This window comes from Solanum verrucosum, unplaced genomic scaffold (genome assembly GCF_900185275.1).
Source record: "Solanum verrucosum unplaced genomic scaffold, falcon-dt-bn FXZP01000015.1, whole genome shotgun sequence".
Taxonomy (NCBI): Eukaryota; Viridiplantae; Streptophyta; class Magnoliopsida; order Solanales; family Solanaceae; genus Solanum; species Solanum verrucosum.
In genome coordinates, this window is record NW_026020070.1 from 1,058,210 (window position 1) to 1,085,147 (window position 26,938).

At 35.8% G+C, this 26,938-nt stretch overlaps 1 protein-coding gene across 1 annotated transcript; it reads right to left on the reverse strand.

Annotated features, from left to right (window-relative positions):
• Window positions 1–10,881: 10,881 nt before the first annotated feature.
• Window positions 10,882–26,729, reverse strand: LOC125823859 (DNA (cytosine-5)-methyltransferase 1B-like). Its single transcript, XM_049503229.1, has 12 exons — window positions 26,528–26,729; window positions 15,399–16,899; window positions 13,723–15,220; window positions 13,358–13,522; window positions 13,008–13,200; window positions 12,818–12,929; window positions 12,580–12,727; window positions 12,309–12,506; window positions 11,930–12,208; window positions 11,567–11,728; window positions 11,248–11,466; window positions 10,882–11,026 (listed from the first exon to the last, which is right to left on the reverse strand). Exons 1-12 carry the CDS (start codon window positions 26,727–26,729, stop codon window positions 10,886–10,888), a joined length of 4,818 nt encoding a protein of 1,605 aa, XP_049359186.1. The 3' UTR covers window positions 10,882–10,885.
• Window positions 26,730–26,938: the final 209 nt, after the last annotated feature.

The window sequence follows — 26,938 nt, forward strand, 5'->3', positions numbered from 1 at the left end:
GCAGGGTATGGTAATGGAGGCAATAAAGTACAATCTTCTTCAATTGCTCGACCAGACAGGGCTGCATCTAGAAGAGCCACTTCAGGGGCAGACGGAGGAGGAAACTGTCTTTATGCTATCGCCAGTCGCCAAGAGCAGGAGGATTTGCCAAATGTTGTCACTGTTATGATCCAAGTCTTTAACTTTGATGTTTATGCTTTACTAGATCCAAGATCGAGTTTGTCCTTTGTAACTCCTTATGCTACGATGAATTTTGATGTTCCTCTTGAGAAACTTAGTGAGCCCTTCAGTGTTTCTACACCTATTAGTGAGTCTATTCTAGCAGAGAGAGTCTATCGTGATTGTACCATTTTCATCAATCACGAGGGCACCATGGTTGATTTAGTTGAGTTAGACATGGTAGATTTTGATGCCATTCTAGGTATGGACTGGCTTCATGCATGTTATGCCTCAGTTGATTGTAGAACTCGAGTAGTTAAGTTCCAGTTTCCTAATGAGCCAATTATAGAGTGGAAGAGTAGTTTAGCAGTGTCTAAGGGTTGTTTCATTTCATACCTTAAGGCAAGGAAGTTAGTTTCAAGGGGTGTGTCTATCACTTAATCCGAGTTAATGACTCTAGTGTTGAGATACCTCATATTCAGTCTGTTTTAGTAGTAAAAGAGTTTCCAGAAGTCTTTCCAGATGATCTTCTCGAAGTCCCGAGCGAGTGAGAAATAGACTTCGGTATAGATATTCTTCCTGATACTCGTCCTATATCTATTCCGCCATATAGGATGGCACCACTAGAGTTAAAAGAGCAGTTGAAAGATATCCTATATAAAGGTTTCATTCGACTAAGTTTCTCACCTTGGACCGTTTTGTCCTTGTTTGTAAGGGAGAAGGATGGTTCTCTTAGAATGTGTATCGATTACTGTCAGCTGAACAAGGTTACTATCAAGAATAAGTATCCTTTTCTGAGAATTGATGATCTCTTCGATCAACTTCAGGGTGCCACTTATTTCTCTTAGATAGACCTCAGATCTGGCTACCATCAGTTAAGAGTAAGGGAATGTGATATTCCAAAGACAGCTTTCAGGACCCGTTATGGTCATTATGAGTTTATGGTCATGTCGTTCGGTTTAACTAATGCACCTGCAGCGTTCATGGACCTTATGAATAGAGTATTCAAGCCTTATTTAGATATGTTTGTTATCGTATTCATTGATGACATACTAATCCATTCGAGGAATGAGGAAGATCATGCTAGTCATCTCAAAGTAGTTCTCCAGACTCTAAAGGATAGAGAGTTGTATGCCAAGTTCTCTAAGTGTGAGTTTTGGCTTGAGTCTATGGCATACTTAGGCCACATTGTTTCCGGTGATAGAATTAGAGTTGATACCCAGAAGATAGAGGCAATGCAGAATTGGCCTAGACCCACATCTCCAACTGATATTAGGAGTTTCTTGGGGTTGGCTGGATATTATAGAAGGTTCGTAGAGGGGTTCTCATATATTTCTTCCCCTTTGACCAAGTTGACTCAAAAAATAGTAAAGTTGCAATGGTCTGAAGCTTGTGAGAAAAGCTTTCAGGAATTGAAAAAGAGGTTGACTACTGCCCAGTATTGACCTTACCAGAAGGTATGCAAGGCTTTGTTGTTTATTGTGATGCGTCTAGATTTGGTTTAGGTTGTGTTTTAATGCAAAATGGCAAAGTTATAGCTTATGCCTCCAGACAGTTGAAAGTTCATGAGAAGAATTACCCAACCCATGATATAGAGTTGGTTGTCATAGTATTTGCTTTGAAAATATGGCGTCACTATCTTTATGGTGTTCATGTAGATGTGTTCACCGATCACAAGAGTCTTCAGTATGTGTTCAGTCAGAAAGAGTTTAATCCCATACAGAGAAGGTGGTTAGAGTTGCTCAAAGATTATAACATGAGTATTCTTTATCACCCAAGTAAGACTAATGTTGTTGCTGGTGCCTTGAAAAGATTTTATATGGGTAGTACCGCCCATTTTGAGGAATATAAGAAAGAGTTAGCTAAAGAGGTACATAGATTTGCACGATTAGAAGTTAGACTAATGGATTCCACAGAAGGAGGAGTAGTGGTGATGAATGGGGCTGAATCATCATTAGTGTCAGAAGTAAAAGAAAAGCAAGACCAAGATCCTATTTTTCTTGAATTGAAGGAAAATATTCATAAGAAAAAAGTAATGGCTTTTGAACAAGGTGAGGTATCAAAGTAGGTTGTGTGTACCAAGGGTGGCTGAACTCCAAGAGAGGATCATAGAGGAAGATCATAGCTCCAGATATTCTATCCATCCGGGTTCAACAAAGATGTATCGTGATTTGAGAGAAGTTTATTGGTGGAGTAGTATGAAGAAGGTCATTGTAGAGTTTGTTGCTAAGTGTCCGAATTGCCAACAAGTTAAGGTAAAGCATCAAAGTCCCGGTGGTATGGCTCAGAATATAGAACTTCCGGAATGGAAGTGGGAGATGATAAATATGGATTTCTTCATAAGTTTACCAAGGTCTCGCAGGCAGCATGATTCTATTTGGGTGATTGCTGATAGAATGACTAAATCAGCCCACTTTTTACCGGTAAAGACTACCCATTCAGCAGAAGATTATGCTAAGTTATATATTCAAGAGGTAGTCACACTTCATGGGGTGCCAGTTTCGATTATATTAGATAGAGGTGCACAATTTACTGCACAGTTCTGGAAATCTTTTCAGAAAGGCTTGGGTTCAAAGGTGAAATTAAGTACTGCTTTTCATCCTCAGATAGTCAAGCGAAGCGCACTATTCAGACTTTAGAAGATATTTTGAGGTCATGTGTGGTTTATTTCAAGGGTAATTGGAATGATCACCTACCTCTCATTGAGTTCGCTTACAACAATAGTTACCACTCTAGCATCTAGATGGCTCCTTATGAAGTTCTTTATGGGAGAAGATGTAGATCTCATATTGGATGGTTTGAAGTTGGTGAAGCTGGGTTGATCGGACCAGAATTAGTTCATCAAGCTAAGGAGAAGGTGAAAGTTATTCAAGAGAGGTTGAAAACAGCACAGAGTCATCAAAAATCCTATACAAATGTTAGGAGAAGAGACTTAGAGTTTGAAATAGATAATTGGGTTTACTTGAAAGTTTCACCCATTAAGGGTGTTATGAGGTTTGGCAAGAAGGGTAAACTTAGTCCCTGGTAGATTGGTCCTTACAGAATATCCAAGAGGATTGACAATGTATCTTATAGGTTGGAGCTACCACAAGAGTTAGCAGGGGTCCATCCGGTATTTCATATTTCCATGTTGAAGAAGTGCATGGGAGATCATTCACTTATCATACCAACTGAAGATATTGGTATCAAGGATAACTTGTCTTATGAGGAGTTTCATGTTCAGATTCTAGACCATCAGGTTCACAAGTTGAGGACCAAGAAAGTAGCATCAGTCAAAGTTCTTTGGATAAATCAATTTGTTGAGGAAGCTACTTGAGAAGCTGAGGAGGATATGAAGAAGAGATACCCACATATCTTCGAATCCGGAGAAGTTCCAAATTAAGGTATAAATCCTTTTCTTGTCTTTTATTTTAAGTTGGCCTATTGTAATTACATTTTTCTTGTGAGTGTTTGATCTAGGTGTTAGATATTACGCCTTAGCCTACTAAGAGTAGTCTCATTCGAGGATGAATGTTCCCAAGGGGGAGATACTGTAACACATCGCTATTTGAAAGAACTAGAAAGTCTTAGAATTAGAAAGAAACCATTTTTGGAAATAATCAAATCTGGAAAGTTTGACAAAGTTAAGCTAAGTATGAGTTTTGGGTCAACTTCAAATGACTATAAATCCTATCTCAGGACGAGTTAGGTTTGCTACAAGATACCATAGGAAAACATCTTTGAATTATCTTTTCAACGCCACTGAATTTAATCAGTTTCGAGTTCGTATAAGGGAGATATGCTCATTTGAAGTTGGGATGTCAAGATAAGGAAAGTCAAAACCAGATTTTTGAAGGATATTATGGTCTTTTCACTACCGAGTTAATTAAATTCATTTTTGGTAATTAAGTTGGGGTCTCAAATGATGGTATTCAGTTTACTCTATTGAAATAAGTTAGGGTTTTGAGATAAGAGAAAACAAAAGGAGAAAAGAAAAGAAGAAGCAATGAATCGCCAAGTTCTTGAAGATTTGCTTGTGGATTTCGCCAAGGGGTGATCCCTACGAGGTATGTGTGATCACATAGCGTTGGATTAGTTCACCCACGCGCCAATCATGATTATATTCAGTGAATTTGTGTCTTGAAAGAAGAGTTTATGAGTTCTTGATGACTATTGTTGAAAGATTCGTTTGAATCTTGATTGTTGAAGTTGTTAAGAAGATCTTAATTTAAATTCATGAAATTAGATGTCGTTTTGAGTAGATTCTTGCATATTTTGGTTATGTAGTCGAATCCTAAGTATTTGGGGAAAGACCCAATTGAATCTAGAGGGTTTAGAGTTGAAAAACGACCAAAGAAGTTCGTCAAAATTTTAGGGAAAAGGGGTGGGGCGCCGCGCCACTCAGAGCGCCCCACAAAGTGTTCTGTAGTTGGGGCTCTAGGGCGTCGCACCAGCCAGTGACGCCAGGTCAGAGCGCCAGGGACGCCAGGTCTTCTACCCTTTCCCACTTCTTTCCGTACTAGTTCCTTGAAACGTACCTATGTTTTCTAGTTGATTTCTACACTCTAAGGTACGTCTAAACAACATGAAATCATCCATAACATGAGATCATGAGCCTTGAATCCATAATTCAATTCAAGAAAAGTTAAGAGTCAAGTCAAGAGAAGTTCATAGAGTTTTCCAAAAGTCTTTTACAAACGTTTTAACTTTGTTTTAAGACTTGAGTTTTGAGTTGAGTAAAGAGTAAAGACTGAATTTCATTTCTTCAAAAGAGTATATCGGGACTATTTATTCCCAAAGAGTAAATATTTTCACATTTAAGCAAGAAAGGAAACTTTAATTTCTAAAAGAGCCTTTGAGCTAGTTTTCAGTAAAGAGTAAATGCTTTCACAATTAAGCAAGAGAGGAAACTTTGATTTCCAAGAGAGTCTTTGAGCTAAGTTTTGAGCAATTATCTCAAACCACAGAAAGAAGTTATATTTTTAAACATAAGAGCTAGTATCATATTTTGAGAGTAGTATTGAGCACCGATATGGGGGAGAGTTCAGACAACTCCCAGCCCCTATAAACCATGTAGCCATCATGGGTAGAAAGAGACCATACTTTTTAGATGATTCATTAGAGCTTTTTAGCATAGACTAGTGGATTCACTTAGTAGTCAAGTTCTATACCCTCGGCAAGGTATAGGACAGCTCTGGCAGTGAGAGGCAAAATGTTGTATCATCACCATAGCTCTTAAGTGATGGTTGTCGGTTAGAGAAACTCTCACGGAAGTATTTTGTATTCTTATATACATTCCAGAGTTTATATTGTATCTTTGCATGCATACAGAGTTACTATTGTATTTCTAAATACACAAAGTTGTTATTTATGTTTTAAAAGTTTTTCTCTATACTGCGTTCATATTATTGCTTTATATTGAAATGATTTAAGTTAAGTTGAGTTGAGCCCGGGTATGTTCTTTCAGTTCCTTTCAAGCTTATGTCTTGTTTTAGTATTTCCCTCGCATGCTCGTACATTCAATCTACTAATGTCATTTAGCCTGCATCGTTGTAATGATGTAGATACATGTAACCAGGATCAACATCCAACGCTTCGTTGATCCAGTTGAGCATTCAGAGTCTTGTGGTGAGCCTCCTTGCTTTCCGAAGGATCTCGATTTACATTGCTTTAGTAGTTTTCAGTTGTTAGGATGATCGGAGGTCTTGTCCAAACATCCCTCCCAGTTTTAGAGGCTTCATAGATAGACTGTTAATTAGTTCATTTCTCACTATTTTGTTATTGGCTTATGTTTTGAGACTTGAGTTGCCATCTTGGCTAGTTGAATGTTTATTTTAAGACATTCTAAGTTTATGAGTTCATCATTTGAGACTATTTTCTTGTGTTTAAGTCTTCCGCTGAGTAGTAAGTCAGGCCAAGGGATCGCTTGGGACCAATAATGGTTCTCGAGTGCCAGTCCCGCCCAGGGTGTAGGCTCGGGGCTTGACACCCTTAACTTTCCACTTCTTTATCATGTCCACCTCCATATAGATGCTACATGGAGTATCCCAAACACCTTCAACGGCATTCTTTAAAAATAAAGAATCAGTTTCCAATATCAATGGAAACAGATTGTTGTTCACACAGAATTCCAGTCCATCAATGTACAATCTCTTCTTTACCTATTGATTTGGAAAAAATAACATTTTTAAATACCAACACTCAAGCAGAAAGGTGTATAGATAAATAGAAACATATGTTTATATTACCTCGCAACCAACTAAAAATACATTTGGTGTAATAATGTTGTGTCACGTATATTTTTAATATATTTTTGTTGTGAATTTGATTAAGACCTATAAAAGGAGAATTATAATGTGCATCAACTAAATAATGAATAAGGTATATATAATTTGATAAAGAATATGATATGTTTAAACGGTTGGAAGCTAAAGGTGAAGAAATAAATACATGACACATATTAAACTTGTAAATAAAAAGTTTATAGAATTTGTACATGTCTAAAGGTAGATGAAAGGTCTTCCCAATTAATTTTTATAAAAAAAATTAAATGATAAATATACTTTTAAAGGACATTTTAGTAATTCAACTTATGACTTAGACTCTTTCCACTTTTAATAGAACTAGTTTCACGGCACGTGCGTTGCACGTGTGTATCATATCATATAGTATACGATATTGTAAAATAGAATTAATATTACTAAGTTAAAGTATTTTAGTGAATAATTATAACTGAAAGAATATTGGACAAGTGCTTTGAAATGATTAATATAGATTTTCATAGAGTTAATTGTTTTTTTAGACAAAAATGACCAGATATCATTGAAACATTTCAAAATGCATTCAAAAAATTTAAATATGGGGAGAAAGTGATATTTCTTAAGTAGTATTGTTCTTTACTTTACTCAATTCGGTAAATAAACTTAACCAACAAAACAGAAAAATAATATCAAGATAAAAAAATGGTCAGCAATAAATTATGACTGTAAATGATGGACATCATTTAATTACAATTATTTTCTTAGATATTAATACTTGAAATTTAATATGTGCATGACACTAAGAACGATTGTCATAAATATTTTAATATTTTATCTTTAAACGTGATATAACTTTTAGATAATATTATTATTCAATTAATATTTGAGTAAGGCTATGATATAGATGTAATTTTACAAAAACAAAAAGTGTTCTTATATAGTGAATGTCAATACTTTTATAAGTAGAAAGTTATAGATTAAAATATATTACGTCAATAATTAGTTCTAAAAAACAATATCCTTTGTTTTGCCGCATACATATCATATAGATGTTGTCTTATGAAAGTATCTAATATCTTATAGATGTTCTATCGTGACATAAAACATTAAACTTTTTCAATTAAAAAATAAAAAGATGAATAAAATTTAAAGTATTATTTATAGAATCTTTAATTTGATTTAAGATCATTTTATGATTAATCACTATTTTCTTATCATTTTTATATAGCTAGAAAGGAGTGTATCTTGTGACATAACATTTTCTTAGATCAAAATGATCACAAAATAACAGGAAATTCATACTTTAAAAAATCATACTCAACATAAATATAAAAACGTAAAAATATGTGGATCAATTCATAGCCAATGAAGAAGGAAGACTAAAATATATGTGCATGATATATTCACGCTAGTGTTTCATTTAATTGAAATCTCTTTTGCCACCAACATTTTACTTTCTCCGTTCATTTTTACTACATATCTATTAAAAAATTATTATTATCATATTATAAATAAAAATGAAACTCTATTTTTGAAACAATAGACTTAACATCAAAACTACTAATTCAATGGACTATGTTGATGCCCGATGTTTTAGCAAAATTAGGAAGAAACTCCTTCATTTGATGTTAAAAGAATATGAAATGGAAATACAAAGAAGAAATAGCTTACCCCAATCATGTGCCTTTTTTGTATTTGTTTATTATTATTGTCTCTCCCACATCTTTTTCTATTTATTTTATTAGAAAAAATAATCAACAATGTGTGTATTTAAAATCTCTCTCAAATGAAAATACAAAAGAAATTATTCAAGAAACAAAATAAGAAAAATGAATGAAAATTCTTGCACACTATCTATAGAAGATTTCAATGTGAAGCAAAGTTCATAGATAATTGCATATTTCTTTGTTCTCTTATTTTCTTCTTTAATAGAAAGTCAATACCTAAATTTCAATGCTAAGAACTTCAGCAAAACTTATCAATGGATTCAGAATGAATCATTTTTAAAATTTTTAAATGATCTCAAATTGTCACAGAAAAGAGATCCCCAAGAATTTATAAGGAGTGAATGGTTGTGATTTATGACCGAAGAAACATGAAGGTAGAAATTATTGTGACTATTTGTAGGAAATTTGTCTTTTCTTAATGAATAAAACATGTAGGTTAATTAAAGAGTATTAATGTTCAAAATGATATAAATAATATTGATGTATGTATGTGATGAAAATCATCAGAGGAAAATATGAGTGTGAATTGATGAATGATTTGCTACAATTTGTTCACCAACTCTTTCTTATTTGGTATCTCAAACTTCATTGGGTTTCGAACTTAATCAACTATTGCAAAGACCAGTTGAGATCTTTTAAGAAGAAGAAGAGTATAAAACCAAAAAAAATGTAATTTAAAAGTGAGAGGAAACCCCTCTATTTTTAGCTAACAAATAGTAGTATGAATACGTTCTAATTGTGCCTTGTTAGATAAGTCACAACCCTTCACAAAAGTTCATGCTAATCGGAAAAGACATAACCCTTTGAAAAAGTCACAACTCGTCGGATAAGGCACAACCCCTTTGGTAAAGTCACATCCCTTTGAAAAAATCACAATCCTTTAGAAAAGTCACAACTCCTCGGAAATGTCACAACCCGTCGATTAAGTCACAACCCTTTGGAATAGTCAAAACTCATCGCAAAAGTCACAGTCCATTAATGTGAAAAGGTATCAACCTTTAATATAACATAATGAAATAAATTGAGTATTTTTAATTGGAGTATTATAGTAATTCAACATTCATGTTTGGGAGTTCATGCTTTTAAGGTAGTATAGATGATCTTGTTGACTTATATTACTAAAATCTAAACAAAATGAAGCTTAATTACTCCATTCTCATAATATTTTTTACATGATTTTAATTTGAGGAATAGTTTTTAGTGGTATCAATTAAGGGTCGAAGGAATTCATAAAGAAACAACCAAAATGTCCAAAAGCAAAATTGTCGTCATAAAGCTACCGTTACTATAGAAAATTAAATTGTTAAATCTCATATTGTATAAATTGTAGAAAAATAAAAAAAATGAAAGGGTGAAAATGAACAATATATGTATGTGTTCGCAACAGTATGTTAGATAGACGATAAAGTAACACAATCAAAATATTTTATTCAAAGTAATAATCTTTTAGCAATCTTTATTTAAATTACTTCTATTTTTTTTTAAAAAAAAGAAAGCATATTGCATGAACTATTCAACTATTATCAAACTCATCCTGTAGTAATAGAAGTTTTGTCAATTAAGTAACACTTACAAGAATAATAACACAAACACAAAGAAAAAAAATTCATAACAATGCAAAATGATACATAATTACATAAAATATAGGTTACATACCAAATTTATTTTGGACAACCATACCTTAATCTCCATAATGGAAAAGAAAAACTTAAAATCATAAGCTACCATAAAAAAGATCCTAAAGAAATATATAGGCCATATCTTATACTTCTAAACTTAACACTTGAATTTTATTGTAAGAAAACTCCTCTTTTTAATTTCAGAATGAAGCTATATGTTCTTCTCCTCAGTTAGCTTCTTGACGACATGTATTTATATCACTATCTAGAAAGAAGACAAGAGAACAATAGATGATAGAAAATAAAAGAATATGATGATCTAAGGAGCAATTTATTGATATTTATAGTGATATTTAACTGTCTTTTCATCTTTCAAATTTATTAATGGAGCACATTGAATCATGATACATAAATTTTATTTCGGTTTCAAAATTCAAAGAGTCACCGAATTGGAAGAGTTTCATATGTTATTTTGTCTTCTACTCTAATTGAATTTAACCTAATCAATTATAATTATAATGTCATAACTAAAAAATTAAAGTGTAGTTGTTGGACTTCATATTCTATCATTATATAATTAAAATATTAGTATTTAATAAAATAATTAATTTTATTTTGATTTAGTGGAGGAGCAAAATGGTAATCCAACTTTGAAAGTTGGAGCTTCCCATTTTAATAATATATGCTATATATAATGATATGATGATGAAGATCTCATTTTTAACACAACCTACCTTGATTGCCTAGCTAATGCTACCGTCGCAAGCAACCTCTCAAAGAATAAGGAGTGAACGACCCTTCTATCTAGATCAAAAGGATGGTCACATATGGGTGTACATGAGGATGAAGTAGTTTGATCAATTCAATTTTATTTCATTGGAGTAGATAAATCTTGAACAACCCAACCTCTTTACAGAGTGCCTTAAGGTAAAAGGCGAAACTGCAAATTTGATAAATGAGTAACTGCACATGTGAAATTATATTGTCTGTTTTATGCATAAAAAGAAGGAAGAAATCCGGTTATCAACAAAAATTGATATAATTTGGCAATGCAGTGTGTCAATGTGAATGGTAATTGACAGGTATGTAAAATTCATAGTTTAAGTTGTGAAATTGATTATATAAAAAAAAAAAAAAACTTCTAAGTGAGCCTCTTCTTGCTCTCAACAGCTTCTTTAAGTTTCCTTCCAAGTGCATATGCCAAAGGAGGTGGAACAGCATTTCCTATTTGCCTGTGCTTGTGCAAAATGTTACCAGAAAATTGGTAGCTGTCTGGGAAACCCTGCAATTCATGATACTTATTATTATTATAAAATCCCATCAAAGGCTGAATATAATACAATTTCTGCACCAACATTGACTTGTTTCCTCTTTATGTTTGAAAATCATTACTCTTCTTTCCTAACCAAGCAATTTCAAATTGTCATGCATTGATGAAAATACTACACCCTCAGACTATGCCTTCACATATTCTAAAATGTGTCTTCATTTTGTAAGACTTACTTGAGAACGTGCACATTCACGAACTGTAACAATCCTGTCTTGCTCTGGATGAAAGCACATCCCCACCTTACCCATCGGCTGGGGGTCAGTAATGGAAGTGGGGAAGTTCCCATCCCAATCCAACCTTCCAAACAGCCCCTTCCACTGGTTGTGCCTCTTAGCAGTGTTAGGCAGGCACCATGGAATCAAATCAACTAGTTGACCGTTAGATAGTTTAACCTGCACCACACAACACAAAACATCTTATACACCTACTTAACCCTTCAAATCACAAAGCACATATTGTTTCATCAAAAGCACTGGATGATTGCCACAACACCTTTTCATCCTCAAGGTCACGCCAATCAGCTCCTGGCCGCTTGGGAATTCTTTGGCACCTGATTAGGTTAAGCTCATTCATCTCTTTTGAAATGTGATCAGATAATGTTATTGAGCTTCCCCGAATCTTCTTTTGGAACCAGGATAGTGGGTCACCTTGATACTGCATTAAGAATGAATAGCATAAATTACAGAGTACGAACAAAGGCGTGATATGATTGCATAATCTATAGAAACAAAAGCAGCATTGCCCTCTTTCTTCCAAATTCAGAAAGTAAAAGTCCCTACTCAATACACTGTCTTTCCAGTTCTCTAGTCAATTCTTGGAAAAGGTCAAGGGTTCAAGGAAATTCAAGTTTAGTACCTCTATACAAGTCTTGCATGCCCCATTGCCAACAACAGGAAGATCTCCAATTGTGTCTCTAACAGTAAGTGAACGGAATGGAGCTCCACTAGCAGTACTCCTCACAGCTGCATAGTGTGAAGTTTCAGATAATGCGATTTTTAATTCTGGGACAGCAAAAACATGCATTGGTTCTGGCCACTCTGGAAGAACCTCCTCTGGGGATGCAGCCCAGATAAATGCTCTCTTCCTAGACTGAGGAACTCCAAAGGCTCCGGCTTCAAGGATACCAAACCTAACCTGATCACAAGAAAATTGATTGTCAGTTTTGATAATTAGTAACATACATACCTATAGAATGTGTATGTGTGTATATATATAGAGAGAGAACAATATGTACCTGATAACCCATCTCAAGAAGGGAAGCAACAGTTAAGCGAAATGTTTGTTTTTGGCTAAACGACACAAAATTCCTAACATTCTCCAAGAGAAAGAACTTAGGCCGATAATAATCAGCAAAGGATAAAAATGCCAGAATCATCTCGCACTGTACTTTACTCCAGGTGCTCTGATTAAATCTATTCATTCCAGAAAACCCCTGCAAAAGAACACACCATTTAAGCTACAAAGTTTACTAAACATCAGGTTAGATGTGAAAGAGCTTAACAAACCTGACAAGGAGGGCCTCCATTAATGAAATCAACTTGTCCAGGAAGTGGCAAACTATTCAGTTCGTTCTCATCCATTGCTGCAGCTAATTCAGAAGCCTCTGGAGTTGAGATACAGTCATCAGAATCTCCGCACTTCTGCATGACAGCCCTGAATTGAAACCAATATCTGGTCATTACTGTTATGTACTTAGATATGTTCATAAAGGAAAGAGTAAAGATTGTATACCCAAGGACCTACCTCAAAATCACATTGCAATTATGTATGAACACCTTTGTCTTTGGATGATTAAGTCTAAATGCATCTCCAGCAGGCGCTTCGTATTCAATTGCCCAATTTGTATCTGTGACACCTGAAAGAATAAAACTTTCAGACGAAAGTTCAAACTACATCTATTACAACTACAAATAAGCAGAGAGAAGGAAGTTACACGAATGCTGCAGCCCCTCAGACAAGCCACCACAACCAGCAAAGATATCTAGTGTGGCCAAACGATTCTGAGGAGAAGTTTCATTTAGTTCCCCAACTTCATCCTCTCCTTCTTTTCCCTTCCCCTTCCTCTTCCTTGATGTCGCATCATCTAGCTTAATTTTTGAGAATCTCAACTTTATCTGAGCTGGCAACTGCTCAAAAGTACAATCAACTTAGACTTAACAAGAAAAATAAAATTCAGAAACAAATAGGGCAGATAAATAAAAGGTAAAATGTATTGTACTAAAAGGACTCTGACCAATTGCTGTTAAAATAAGAATGCAAGAGTACAAATTATGAAATGGGTACCTTTTTAAGGGATCCATTCAATGGATCATACAAATATTCACAAAAGAAAATATGGTCGAAGATGGCAGGGACGTCTTCAGACGAAATATCATACTTCTTCCTCACTTCACATTTACCTTCGATTGTTTCCACAGGAACTCTGTGTATATCCTCACTGTAATAGATCTGGAAGAGCAGTAGCAATCAGAAAATTATAATTGCAGAAAGGTTTGCATAGGAAAAAAAGTAAAATCCCCTAATAGACATCGTTACCTAGCTGATTAAAACAAACTTCCTAACATGACATAGTAAAAGAATTAGTATATATTAACAACTCTAACCAGCTATTAGTGTGGAGACAAGTTATAGTATTATGTAGCATATACCTCCCGGATATCAGAAGAGTATGCCTTATCTGAAGATATATCCTCTGGTCTGAAGAATCTCCTTACTTTGACGTTTGTAGAATCTACTTTAGCTTGTTTAGATCCCTTGGGACCAACAATTTCTAGTAATTGACATACTACATAGGCCATCAACCCCACATTTCTTCCAGCTTTGAAAGTTCCATTTCCCCCTCTTTCTGCAGTAAAGTGATCGGGGCTTACATAAACAAAGTCATCAACTGAATACTCAGTCCCCAGATATACAAAACTGGAGTTGGACATATCAAACTTGAAGGATTCCTTTTCCTGATCAGTTCGCTGCAACTCACAGGAGTAGCATAAACCATTACCATGACCCATCTTATCAAATGGGAGTCTGAAGAAAGCACCTTTTTCAGGGCGATAAAAGCTTTTGCAGTAAAATTCAGTCGGCAATCCCTTCCTCTTCCTGTCTTCTGCTTTTGCTCTATCAAGTTTATCAGCATTCGTGTTTCTATGCTGGTGTCCCCAAGGCATCATTCTGATATTGACAGCTATACTTTCTTTGACATCTCCTAGTTGCAGATTCATGCATTCATTGATCAAAAATACCTCTCTCTCATTAGCTGCATTTCCAAGTACAGTGTCAGATCCTCGTTGCATCATTCTTCCATGAAGCATTTTGCTACCATCCAATTTTTCAAACATGTATTCAACAAAGTACATAGAAGGAAGCTCATCTGGTTCATCATGTTCCACTAGAACTGAGTCCCCAACAGCTATCTCATGTCCATGAACTCTAGCCCTTTTAAACAAATGTTCACCAGAAGCTGTTTTACCTATTGATTCCCCATCCCACTTTATTTCTTTGCTGTCAGAACATGACTTAATATGCCTTCTTGTAGAAGGTGTATGAGCTTTCTCTGGAACATCCAAGTTCTCCTCCGGAACATCATCCTCTTCATTTTCCTCTTGCTCATCTGCTTCTTCATCATCCTTCACCTCACAATCAATCACCTCTTTTGACACCTCGGGTGAGTAATTGGAATAGTATTCCCCCCAGATTCTGTTGATTAGCCTTGTTGTAGTAGCCTGCATAGCTTTCCTTTTTACAGATGGCGCCATAGATGCTCTAGGATTTAAGTTCTGTTCAAGTCTCTGCATCACTTTCTTCTTCTTAATCACCCATTTTGTATGGTGCCTCTCTTCCATTTTCATTGAGAGACCAATCGCAAATGCACAATTCCTGATGCTTGCATCAGGAAATTCAGAGAACTGCTGCAGAATAATTTGCCCATGTACAACCACATATCTTTCCACCACATCTACATTAGATGATATATAAGCAGGATGGTCTTTCTTGAACTCTGAAACCCTTTTAATAACTTCTCCAAAAGAAAGTCTAGCCACACGATTCTGTTCCTTTAACAAAGTAATGATGCTCACTGCCAATCTTGCAGTCTTTATGACTGGTTCGTACCAAGGAGCATACTGTTTCAACGGCTTCCCAAGCCTATACCTGAATTAGAAATAATATGCATGAGTAAAGCATCTACAATAAATCCGCAAGCAAAAGCACAAAAAGAAAAACAGTCAAGTGTATCAGAATATAATAAATAGCAGTCCCAGCTATTGGCGTAATAAAGGGAGGTACTTGCAAAATAATTCAATCACTCAAAAGGAATTAAGTGTAATACCAGGCCATATCAGTCCGAATTGATATAAAGATCATTGAGGACCCAAACTCAATCATCCATTCTTTTATTGCACTCAAGTAAATTGGCATTCCATCCATCTCAGCTGATCTAGAACCACCTAAAGAGGAATGATTAGCATCAGTGTCAAAATTGTATCCAGACCCATCATCAGCAGTCATCACTCCAGACCCAAAAATGGTTACATCAATATCAGCACATGCTTTCATTGGCAGGAGTTCTAAAGAAATTAGCCTTGAGTCCGAGTTGTACAATGCCCAATTATGAAGCATACTGCGAGGCAACTCATCAATATGGTATGTATCAACCCCACTGTCAAAGACAATATACTCATCAGTCTCTTCATTAGATGTTTTGTAATATGCAGGTAAAGGATAATCACTTGCAATCTCATCCTCATTGATCTTGATGTATATTTTGCTGGATGAGGAAGACGTATTGCGGCCTTTCTTCTGCTTCAAGGAGCACCAATACTCCTCTTCATGTAACAATTTTGCCAATTTCAGATCTTCATCTTCTGGCGCTGGACCATTAGCCAAACCAGATTCATCTATCTTGTCTTCTCCATTTCCTGCTTTTGGGCCAATATGTAGAGCCTTACCAGATGATATAGGCTCTGGTTGTGCAAGTGTCTCCTGCTTACTGCTTTCATCTTTAAGGGAAGCCAGGACAGGTAGCTCAACAAAAAGTTGATCAGTCTTCTTTGATGTATCATCCAGACCAATAAGTTGCTTATAGATGAACCCGCCCTGAGTGATGACAAAGTCCCTGATGGATACACCACCTGAAAAGCATTTTATGCCAGTCATCGCTCGGACAACCCCAGCAAGCAACTCGTCAAGGCTTAAATCAGGATTCCCTCCAGATGACTTTGAAAGCTTCTTATAAACCTCAACGCAAGCCGTTGCCTTGGCCAAGAAGTGGTCATAAAACTTCTTATAACTACCTGAGGGTTTTATACAATCATAATCAGCTATCTCAGTTGAGATCCAAATGACAGGAGTTCCATCTTCATAGCCAGAGATAGCCCATTCTTCAATACGCCCAAAGCCTTCACATCTAATTCTTTGTGCTTTTACTTTGTCGAGACTATCCTCAAGTGGTAAAATGAGACCACTGATAAACAGATCATCAACCTCAGACATTCCAAAAGGTTGTGGTATTCCTTCTGAGTTATGAAATACAAAATCCGTTAATCTTCTACAGGGTCGTTGAGAATCTTGCAGACCTGCAGTTAACCTAATAGCCATATCCTCTTCCTCTACACAATGGTCCTTCTTTGTTTCAATGACTGAAGAATTTTTTGATAAATGCACAGATTTCTCTTTAAAATCTGAACAGGCAGCAGCACGCTTAGGCCTTTTACATGCAGCAGTGGGCTCCTCAATAGTTTCAGAAACAGGCTGTTTCTTTTCCTTCTTATCAGTTGCAGATGCCTTCCTTCTTGACACAGAATCTTGTTTGTGTTTGTTCTTTTTGTGTCCTGATTAATCAACAAAAATACAGAGAAGGATGAGCCATAGCAAGAACTGAAATGTTTCTGTTATCATTCTCACAACAAAGACAAAGCACTCCAAGGAAATTTAGTACAGGGTGGACCAGAAGCTAAGAAAGAAGCTTTCTGAACTTCCCTGTGAAAGAGTCATTATTGAAAAGCATGAAGTGGAATTGAACATCAAAAGAAGCAGCAAAATTAAGAAAATGCAGCACTCAAAGTTAGGCAAATACACTTGAGTCAATTGGTGTGAGGGACAAGGTATAATAATCCCAAGGATAAAATGCATGATTGTTCTATCCTGCGCTTGGTTGGAGGTACTAGGTAGTCCTGAGACTATTTATCCCTCCATTTATACCTTAGTGATGGATAAATTATCCCATATATATGGTGGAATAATTTATCCCGGGAAAACCTGTTCCCAACCAAACGACCCCTTAATATCAAGCAACATTCCATGCACTAGCATAAGCAAAAAAAGCATAAATGCTAAGGGGGATGATATACACATGGAAAAAACACTACAGGCCTGTGAAATGACCATCTCCTACAGGGCACATTAAATATTTTCCATTTCAAGAGAGTAGACTATATTGGCATAAGATTGCTTTGCTGACTCTAAAAGCTGTCAATAGCACAAGTCACTGCACCATGCAAATTTGTTAACTTTTATAATCCACCTTAAGCATTATATCTAAGAGGTCAATACAGTAATATTGTGCATACAAGTAACACAACAAGCAATCTTACCCTTACAGCAAATTCTTAGTGTGGACATCACAAAGCAGCAATGAGGATTTTACTCCAAATATCTGAAGGCATCAACTAAGAGACTGGGTTGTGGCTGTCTATGTTTTAGCAATGCGGGTGTGAATATGGTGCACAATCACAAACATAAATTTATTTTACTTCTTTTATTTTATTTGTTGGTGTTTAACTGGACACAAAGTTTAGGACGTGGAATAGCTTTATGAACTATATCAATGGTAGTGGAGAACATTTTAAGTTGTGGCAACAATACTAGTTTGATAAACATCACATCAAGAGTTTAGAATTTGAATAATGAATTTGAAACTTTGAAAGTTGTAAAAGTTTTACAGAACAACTGAAAAACAAATCAAGGGGATGGTGTCGATGGTGTCAAGCATTGTAGTATTTTCTAAAATAGGAAGAATGCTATGTCAATGGAAACAGATGGATTTTATGCAATGATGAGGATTTTCAAAATAAAGATAAGGAGCATCACAAATTTATATAACTCACACATATATAACAAGAAAAGCACTGTCGTATCCTCAAGGACCATAGTATAAATACAAAAACTCAGCAAATAATGCTACCAAATTAAATCCACAAGGTAAATGATCTCTGCTAGAATATAAAATCAATATATACAAACAATGCCAAATAAGATTACCAGCCATGAGATGGTAATAGTTGAGAAGCAACCTCTTCTTGCAACTAAAGAAGATCTTATGGGTTTGCCAAAAAGGTATGCAATAGATTATGGACAGATCATTAGATGATTCTGTCAACTATAGTACAAACAAATTGAGATGAGATTGATTCATGAAGAATTCTCAGTAAGTGTTGCTGGTGAGACTGAAAAAGTTGTTTATGCCATAATTACTTCACTGGATTATTGAGTTGGGAAGTATGTTATTCTTTGAATGAATTTGGTATAAGTTAAGTGGGGATATTTTTAGAAATAAAAGAAAATAAATTGACAACCCATAACCAAGAAAATGTTATGAATCTTTAGGGAAGGATCGATTCACAGGGCGATATATAAATCAGCTCGTTAAAGGGAGGCTGAAACCTTAGAGTTCATTAAAAGAGAGAACTCCGATCTCTTCAGCTCTTTAAAGGGAGACAAAAACCTTAGAGTTCAATGGAAGAGAGAACTCCGATCTCTTGCTTTTTGCTTAATTATGAGTTACTGATTTATTCATCAAAAGCCCCTTTAAATAGGAGTCTTATTACATCAATAGGAAGTCTAATTTTTATGAAAGTAGGAGACCTAAATCCTATTCCAAACTAATAACTATAACTTAATCTAATCCTTATGAAACTCTAAAACTAAACCCTATTCTAGAATAATAAATAAAACAACTAAAAATATAATTAAATACTTAAATTAATGACTTCCAACGCATCCCTAACAGAAACATTGACAATTAAGTTCAAATGGTAGAGGCCAGTGAGCAAGCAGCAAAAAACAGTGGCAGTTTAACTAACTGAAATTCATTTAAATGCAGCAATATGTCCTCAGTTATAGTTTCTGCAGTTCAAGGTGGTTATAATAGTTGACCTGACCAATATTAGACAAGTCTCCATTTCAAGATCCCCAAATGAGAAACAAACATAGTCTTACCAACACTCCTCCAACAGTTCATGAACCGAACGAAGTCTTACCTACACACTCTATGCAGAGAGAATAATTATGGATTTACTTAACCATACAAGCCTTCTAGTAAGTCTTCCTACCACCCACCTCCAACTTATTTCAACTAAACATGCATTCATAATAAAGAGCCGTTGATGCTCAAATTAGAGGAGTGATCCCCACAATGTGTTGTCCAACCTAGACATGTGTGAGGCAGATTCTCTGGAAAGTAGAAAGAGGAGTCAAGACCCTCATCTTTGTCATTGTGCATACACCAACAGGGTCCCAACACATAGGACTTATTAAGTTGCACATGGTCAGTCATCCCATAAACAACAAATTTATTAATGTCAAATTAAGAAACCAATCCCCACAAGGTATTGTCCTTTTCGCATATTGGTGTGGCATATTATGTCTTAAAAGAGGGCTCATGAGGTCAAGAGGGGAGGGAGCTTATAAATTGTACAAGGCCCTAATCTTTGGACGATGTGGGACAAGGTCCCATTTACACCAATAATGCCAAAATATCAGAAAGTGGAGTTCAAGCTTCAGTTATATACAGTCAAGTAAACATCAAACATTTGACAGAAGATCTGAGAAGCATCTTTTTCCGTAGATGACAAAACTGTACACCATGACCTCTTGGAAGTGTGTACTCTAACATCATTCAAAGATCATACTGAACTATGTTGAATTACACTTCCCCTTTATTTTCAACAGACGTGCAACTAAAATGCAACCATAAGGTTTCCACATAAAATCTCAGTGAGATCAAGCTCATAAATGCAATAACTATCACTCGCAGTGTTGTGAAAGGTGATCACCTCGTCGCCAATGGCGAGAGGTGAGGCGACCCTTCATCACCTTTTAGCTTTGAGGCGAGGCAACCTTCAAAAGGGAACGTCATGGCGACCATGGCGAGAAAGGCAAGAGGCAAGAAAGGCGACCAATTAAGGGTTTTAAAAGTTAAACGGTAATTCTAGGATTTACTTTCCAAATTTGCAGAGTTGCACTTTTAGACTGTGACTGCGACTCCAACCAGTCAACTCAACTCAACTTCTCCGACGACTCTGAAGTCCAACCAATACATATTTCTTCATCTCTTCTTCAAACTTTTTCTTCCTCTGTTTCTTATTCCTTCTACAGACAGAGTTACTACTACCTCTGCTTTTTTCTCACTGTTTTGACTTTTGTTCTATTTTTTTCTCATTCAAGTTCTAGATTTTTAGTATGTACTATTTATTTTTAGTTTTTGAATTAAAATATTTGCTAATATGTTAGTGCTATTGAGATTATGATTATTTATTTAAATATTTTCACTTTTTGGTATTAATTGGCGCCGTACTTCAAAAAGGCGAGACAACGCTCTCCTAACCTAGTGGTGAGGCAAACCCTTGTCGCCTTTCACCATCCAAAACACTGAATACTAGAAGACAGTAACTTTTGAAATTAAATATTTTGAATAAACACATGCCAAACTCTATGGAGGCAAAATTAGAAACCACAAACACTAACATCACTAATCATCCTACTAGTCAAGGGCAGACCTATGCAGTAGATGCCAAGTGCTTCCATCAACCAGCACAATTGTTATAGTTGGATAGAAAATATTGAAAAGCAAATACAATGAACAATTGAGCACCCATAAATAAAAATATTTAATGGGAGCTTTGGTTCTGAACCAAAAAGTTAGCCAGACAGCACCTGAGAAGCAGAGGGTTCAATTCTATTTCATAAAAAAATTATTTACAACAAATCTCAACTGGTTTCATACCTCAAACTATAAGGCTTTCTTCTTTCTTTTCAACCTTGATATTTTGCTAACTGCGTGACCATTTCTTTTATATTTAATTTTCACTTTTTCTATTTCCTATATCTCATTCATAAGGACAACAAACTAAAGCATCTAGAATATTTACCTTGCATCTTGATGATGCTATTATTCATTATTTTCGATGTATGAAAAGCGGAAGAATCTTGGGAGTCATTTAGTTTGAACATAATTTTTCCTTTTTTTTCAAATATCACATTTTTTATGTCCAAATGCCTACTTACTAACTAGAAAAAATAAATTCATCACTCCACATCACTCGATTCAAGAACTAATGTCCTATTAAGGAACCTCAATTGAATTACCTTAGCAATAATAATACTAACAATAGTTTGCTTAGTAGACTTGTGACTGGAATATATATTTTTCAATAATAAAATATGAGATATGGTTAAACTCTCACCCTTCCACCAGAGGCGTATCCAGGATTGCGGGATGATTGGTGCATTATTACAAAAAGGTTGATCTAAAATATAAATTTAATCGGTTGGACATATAGGTTCTTATTACTGAAAAACCGTTAAAATTAATATTATAGGTCCAAAACTAATTAAAATGTCAAAAGTGTTACCAATAACCATTTAGAGAGGTGTTATCTAATTTTACAAACAAAAATAAAACAAGATGAATATAAAATTCAAATTTCTAACCTCACGTAGAGAGGTGCACCCAGTCATCATCGCATTATATGATACTCTGAATATGGGTTCACACATCTATATTTCAATATTTTTCAAAAATATAACACTACTATATATGATCTCGGGAGGAGAGCATGGGTTCACGTGAACCCGGTGACCCCTCCTTGGATACGCCTCTGCCTTCCACAACCTTAAAATCTTTGGTCCAATAGCAGAAAAGCAAATAATAATAAAACAGTGAATGGATTCGCACAAATTTGGAATCTCTATGGTTCGGTTCCTTAATTAATCAAAATCAAGTTAAGAATGTTGCAAAGAGAGGATTATATGAAGAGAGAAAGATCAAGATGCAGCGAAAGTAGAGTCGCAACGACAGAAAATGTATGTATATATATGTAAAAAAGGAAAGCAAAAAGCATAAATCAAAATTACCAGCATCAGTATGGATGAGCGCGAGAGAACCCATTTGGGAAGGAAGATTTGAAACTTGATATTCACTTCCTCAATGTCTACTGCCCTAGCGCACACACACTATTGTCTACTGCCTATTTATTGGGTGAGAATTCAAGTGAAAAGGCGGGAATCAATTGGCGCCGCATTCCAAATTTTTGTCTTCCAAATCAAAAAATATTTATGACCAAAGGTTGATTTGGTCATTGCACTTTATTTCTGTGGGTCCTTACTTTATCATGTCAAAACTCCTTCTTCTGCTCTTAATTTCTATTTCTATTTACTTTTTCTCCTTTCATAATAATTACATTTACACCCAAACCTTATAAATGGACTGTGCTTTCACCATTCCTAATCTTTGCTTCTTTATCCTCTAAAAAAAAATTGTCACCAATTACTACATAGTATTGCACAATATCTTAATTTATTTCGTAAACTAACATATCATATATATAACTGCTCAATTTTTGTTTGTCTATTACTATAATTTTTCTGCCCAAACTCGGAGACGAACGTTTTGATTCCAATTTCTCATAGATTTGCTCTTACGAACAAAATGGTACACTCCTCCTTCCGCCTCCTTTGTTTGGTGTCTTGCTAATTTACCATTCATTGATTTTCTGGGTTTTCCTTTTCAGATCTACCAAAAAAACCCTTATTGGAGGTGTATCTTTTCACCTTCATTTGCTTGGTTTATGTCTTGTTTAATGTTCTATTTGTTCATTTGAATTGTTACTTTCCATTTAAACTTAATGTTAATTTGGTTGGTTTGTTAAATCCGATAATATCTCTTGCATTTTATGTAACACCCCAAATTGGAAATGAGGCAAAAAGCAGCTTTAGGAAAAACTGCAAGTGTGACCCACGAGGGTCAACCATGCCACGTGGTTGGATCCACGCCCCGTAGGTGGGTGTCGTGGATAGGGCACCCTGAGAATTGTCTAGGAAAGTGACCCACGCCAGGACCCACGGCCCGTTGATGGGTCGACAATCAGTGGCTTGGGGTCCGTAGGTCCTGACCCCAATTTTCAGGTCTCTGATCCCCGAACCACGATTAACAAGGACAGACCATAGGTCCATCCACAGTCCGTCGGTCATGGTCTTGTGGATCAGGCCTGACAATTATTTTTAGGGACTTAAGGGTCTTTTCTGGTTTTAATTAAATTGAATTTTAATTAAATTGAAGTGATGTCGTTTTGCCTAGACCTAGACCACCTATATAAGTATTTTTAACCCCCAAAATCCTCCAATTAAGTTATTCTCTCAAATCACCTAGGAAAACTCAATTCCTCTCTCAAATATTCTCTCTCTAGAAGGTAAAAGAAGAAGAAGGAGACTGAAACTAGGTCAAGATCAAGTCTTCCAATCTTCAAGCTTTGGTGGGCTTTGTGATTAAGGTATGATGGCTTTTAATCCATGGGATCCTTCCTCCCATGGAGTACCCTAGAATTTCACATTTTGAAGAAGAATTTCCCCTATTCTAGTTAGGATTTCTTCCATTGTTGTGGGTTATGATGAATGTTGATCCAATTGAGTGGATTATGATTGTTTATGATTGAATTGATAGAATTGCATGTATTTAGGATGAAATTGCATGTACCCATACCTATCCTATGATTTTAGGGTTGAATTGATATGTTGGGTTTGATGCCATGTGAGGGAAACTCTATGGGTTAGATATCTCCTTATAGGGTTGATGATTTATTACTAGAATTGCTTTAGATAGAAGCATATATGATGAACATGATGTTAATTGCTTGAGAGTAAAGCATAGATGATGATCTTGAGATGTAGTGCTTTGAGAGTAAAGCCTAGACTATGAATTATTGATTCATTGATGTTATGATTTGGAAGAGATACTTCCCATATTGAATTGCTAAGCATGATTGAATGAATGTAAAAGGTTTACTCACATGAATGATTCTAGGTTGAAAAGATTGCTTACCTAAAATGAATCTAGACTAAAATGCTTAATGAATGATGAGGCTAGAGGCAATTACCCTTGACCTCCACATGTAAGGAGAGGGGATTTCCCATGCTCCTTAGAATTGAACAAAATGTGAGTCCCCACGTTTTTACTATGATGAATGGACATGGAGGCGAGTACCCATGCTCCTTATGAAATGATGTGGAGGCGAGTACCCGTATCATATGATGAGATTGTGGAGGCGAGTACCTGCAATCTAAAAGTAAGTAAGGCAAGAGGCGAATATCCATTATCCTTTATGAACTAAGCATTGAGGCGAATCCCCATGTCAAAAGTAAGTATGACTAATGAGATTATGTTATGAAGTTGATTGATTTGGAGTGTTACTAGATATGCCTTCCATGATGTAAGCTTGACTAGAGGCGGATGACCTATGTCTTGGCTAAGGATAAGTAAGGTTACTTAAGGAAGTATTCCTCTTTCATTATGATGCTTATTATGTATTGATTATGATTTCGCTTTATGTCTTATGTTGACTAATGCTTATGTTTTGTTGTTTATGCTAGCCATCATATTTAGTACTTGAGTGTACTAACACATACTCTTGCCTACATTCTTATCAAATGTAGGATTCGGCGTTCCCAATTCACACACTTGTGACTAGGTTCCTAGAGGATTGTGAAGGGAGTTTCTCTAACCGACAACCATCACTATGAGCCTAAGTGATGATACAACATATTGCCTACGCTTCTAGAACTGTCCTATACTTTTCCATCATATAGAACGCCTTAACTAAGTGGATCCACTAGTTTATGCTAAAAAGCATTAAGGAATCATCTAAAAAGTATGATCCTTTTCTACCCATGATGGCTACATATTTTATGGAGACTTGAGTTATTATGAACTCGCGTCCCCATATCGGTGCTCAATACTACTCCAAAAATATTTTGAACTCATATCTTTTAAAACAAAACTCTTTCTTTGGTTTGAGATAATTACTTAAAAGCTCTCTTGGAAATTGGTGTTTCCTTTCTTGCTCAAATGTGAAAATATTTTAACTCTTGGGAATACTTAGTTCTCGTATAATCTTTGACGAAATGAACTTTTCTCTTATTCTTTACTTAACTCAAAGCTTAAGTCTTAAAACAAACTTAAAGCGTTTTAGAAAGACGTTTGGAAAACTCTATGAATTTCTCTTGACTTGATTCTTAATCTCTTAACTTGACTCTTAAATTTCCTTGAATTGAATTATGGATTCAGGGTTCATGATCTCATGTTTATGGATGATTTCATGATGTTTAGATGTACCTTAGAGTGTTGGAATCAACTAGGAAACATAGGTACGTTGGTAAGGAACTAGTACGGAAAGAAGGGGGAAGAATGAGAAAAACTGACGTCATTGGTGCTCTGAGAGGTGCGGGGCGCTCTCGCGCCAGAGGGTGAATATCAGGGGCTGGGTTGGGGCGGTCTTGCTGGCTCGTCTCCCTAGTGCCCAAACTTCAAAGCCCCTTTTGGGGCTCTCTGGTTGGGGTGGCGCCCCAGGCCCCTGCCAAGGTGCACTCCGACTTTTCTTGCTCGTTTTTCAACTCTAATCCCCCTATTTCAACTTGGTTCTTTCCCCAAATGCTTAGAATCGACTATATCCTCAAGATACATAAGATTCTACTCGAATTCACATCTAAATGCATGAATCAAACTCAAGAAACGTCAACAACAAGAACCCACAATATGTCAAACGTATTTCATCAAGAACATATAAGATTTGCTTTCAAAACAATACAACTTCGCTGAATTGAATCATGATTGGCATGTGGGTGAACTAACCCAATGCTATGTGATCTCACATACCTCATAGGGATCACCCCTTGACGAAATCCATGATCTTAGCTTCGAGATTTTCACGATTCTTTCTTCTTCTCCTCTTTTTTCCTCTTCTTTTATCTTCTCTAAAACCCTAACTCAATTTTCAAAAGCGTAAACTGACCAAGTTCAGTTTAGACCCCTAAGTAATTACCAAAAATGAATTAATTTAACTGGGTATGGAAAAGACAAAATATCCTTCTAAAATCCGGATTTGACTTTCCTTATTTGAACAACCCAACTTCAAATGGGCATATCTCACTCATACAAACTCGGAATCGCGCAAACTTGGCGGAGTTGGAAAGATAATTCCAAGATCTTTCCTACGGTATCTGGAAGCACACCTAACTCATCTTGAGCTGGGAGTTATGGTCGTTTGAAGTTGACCTAAAACTCAAACTTAACTTAACTTGACCAATTTTCCAGATTTTTCATTCTTTCCTAAAATGATTCTTTCCAATTCTAACTCTTTCTAGTTCTTTCAAATAGCGAGATGTTACACATATCTCTCGAATTTCCACCTCGCCAATCTTTCCAACCACTATCTTTATCCTTCTTCCAACCTTGGTGCCCACATTGTCGTTGATAATTGGTGTGAGAATCCGCCATTTGATTTCCCAAAAATTGAACTTCCTCATTGTATAATTCCTCAAACTCAGCCTCATCTGGGCACTGTCCAATGTTGGTTCCAACCGCATTTACCGACTTGAGTCCACCTCCCATGACATGTTTAGACAACAAATCAAGTTGTCATTATTTTGGCCATGTTTTTATCTCGTTCATTGTCCTTCTCAATTTTCTCTTTGCTCAAACTCACCTATATAGTAGACACTTGGTCTTCTCTAGTATTCCATGCTCGGTTAACTTTGGTCATGTTATCTAGCAACAACGCAACCGCATCATACAGCTGTCTCATTAATCAATCTTGGACT

Bases quoted from the DNA above. Each gene is read 5' to 3' on its own strand.
- LOC125823859 (XM_049503229.1), bottom strand. From the start codon at position 26,729: ATGGGAGGTGGACTCAAGTCGGTAAATGCGGTTGGAACCAACATTGGA. The intron at 13,523-13,722 runs GTATATGCTACA...CTGCTCTTCCAG, and splicing joins ACTCTTCTGATATCCGGGAG to ATCTATTACAGTGAGGATAT. The intron at 12,930-13,007 runs GTAACTTCCTTC...TTATTCTTTCAG, and splicing joins TGAGGGGCTGCAGCATTCGT to GTGTCACAGATACAAATTGG.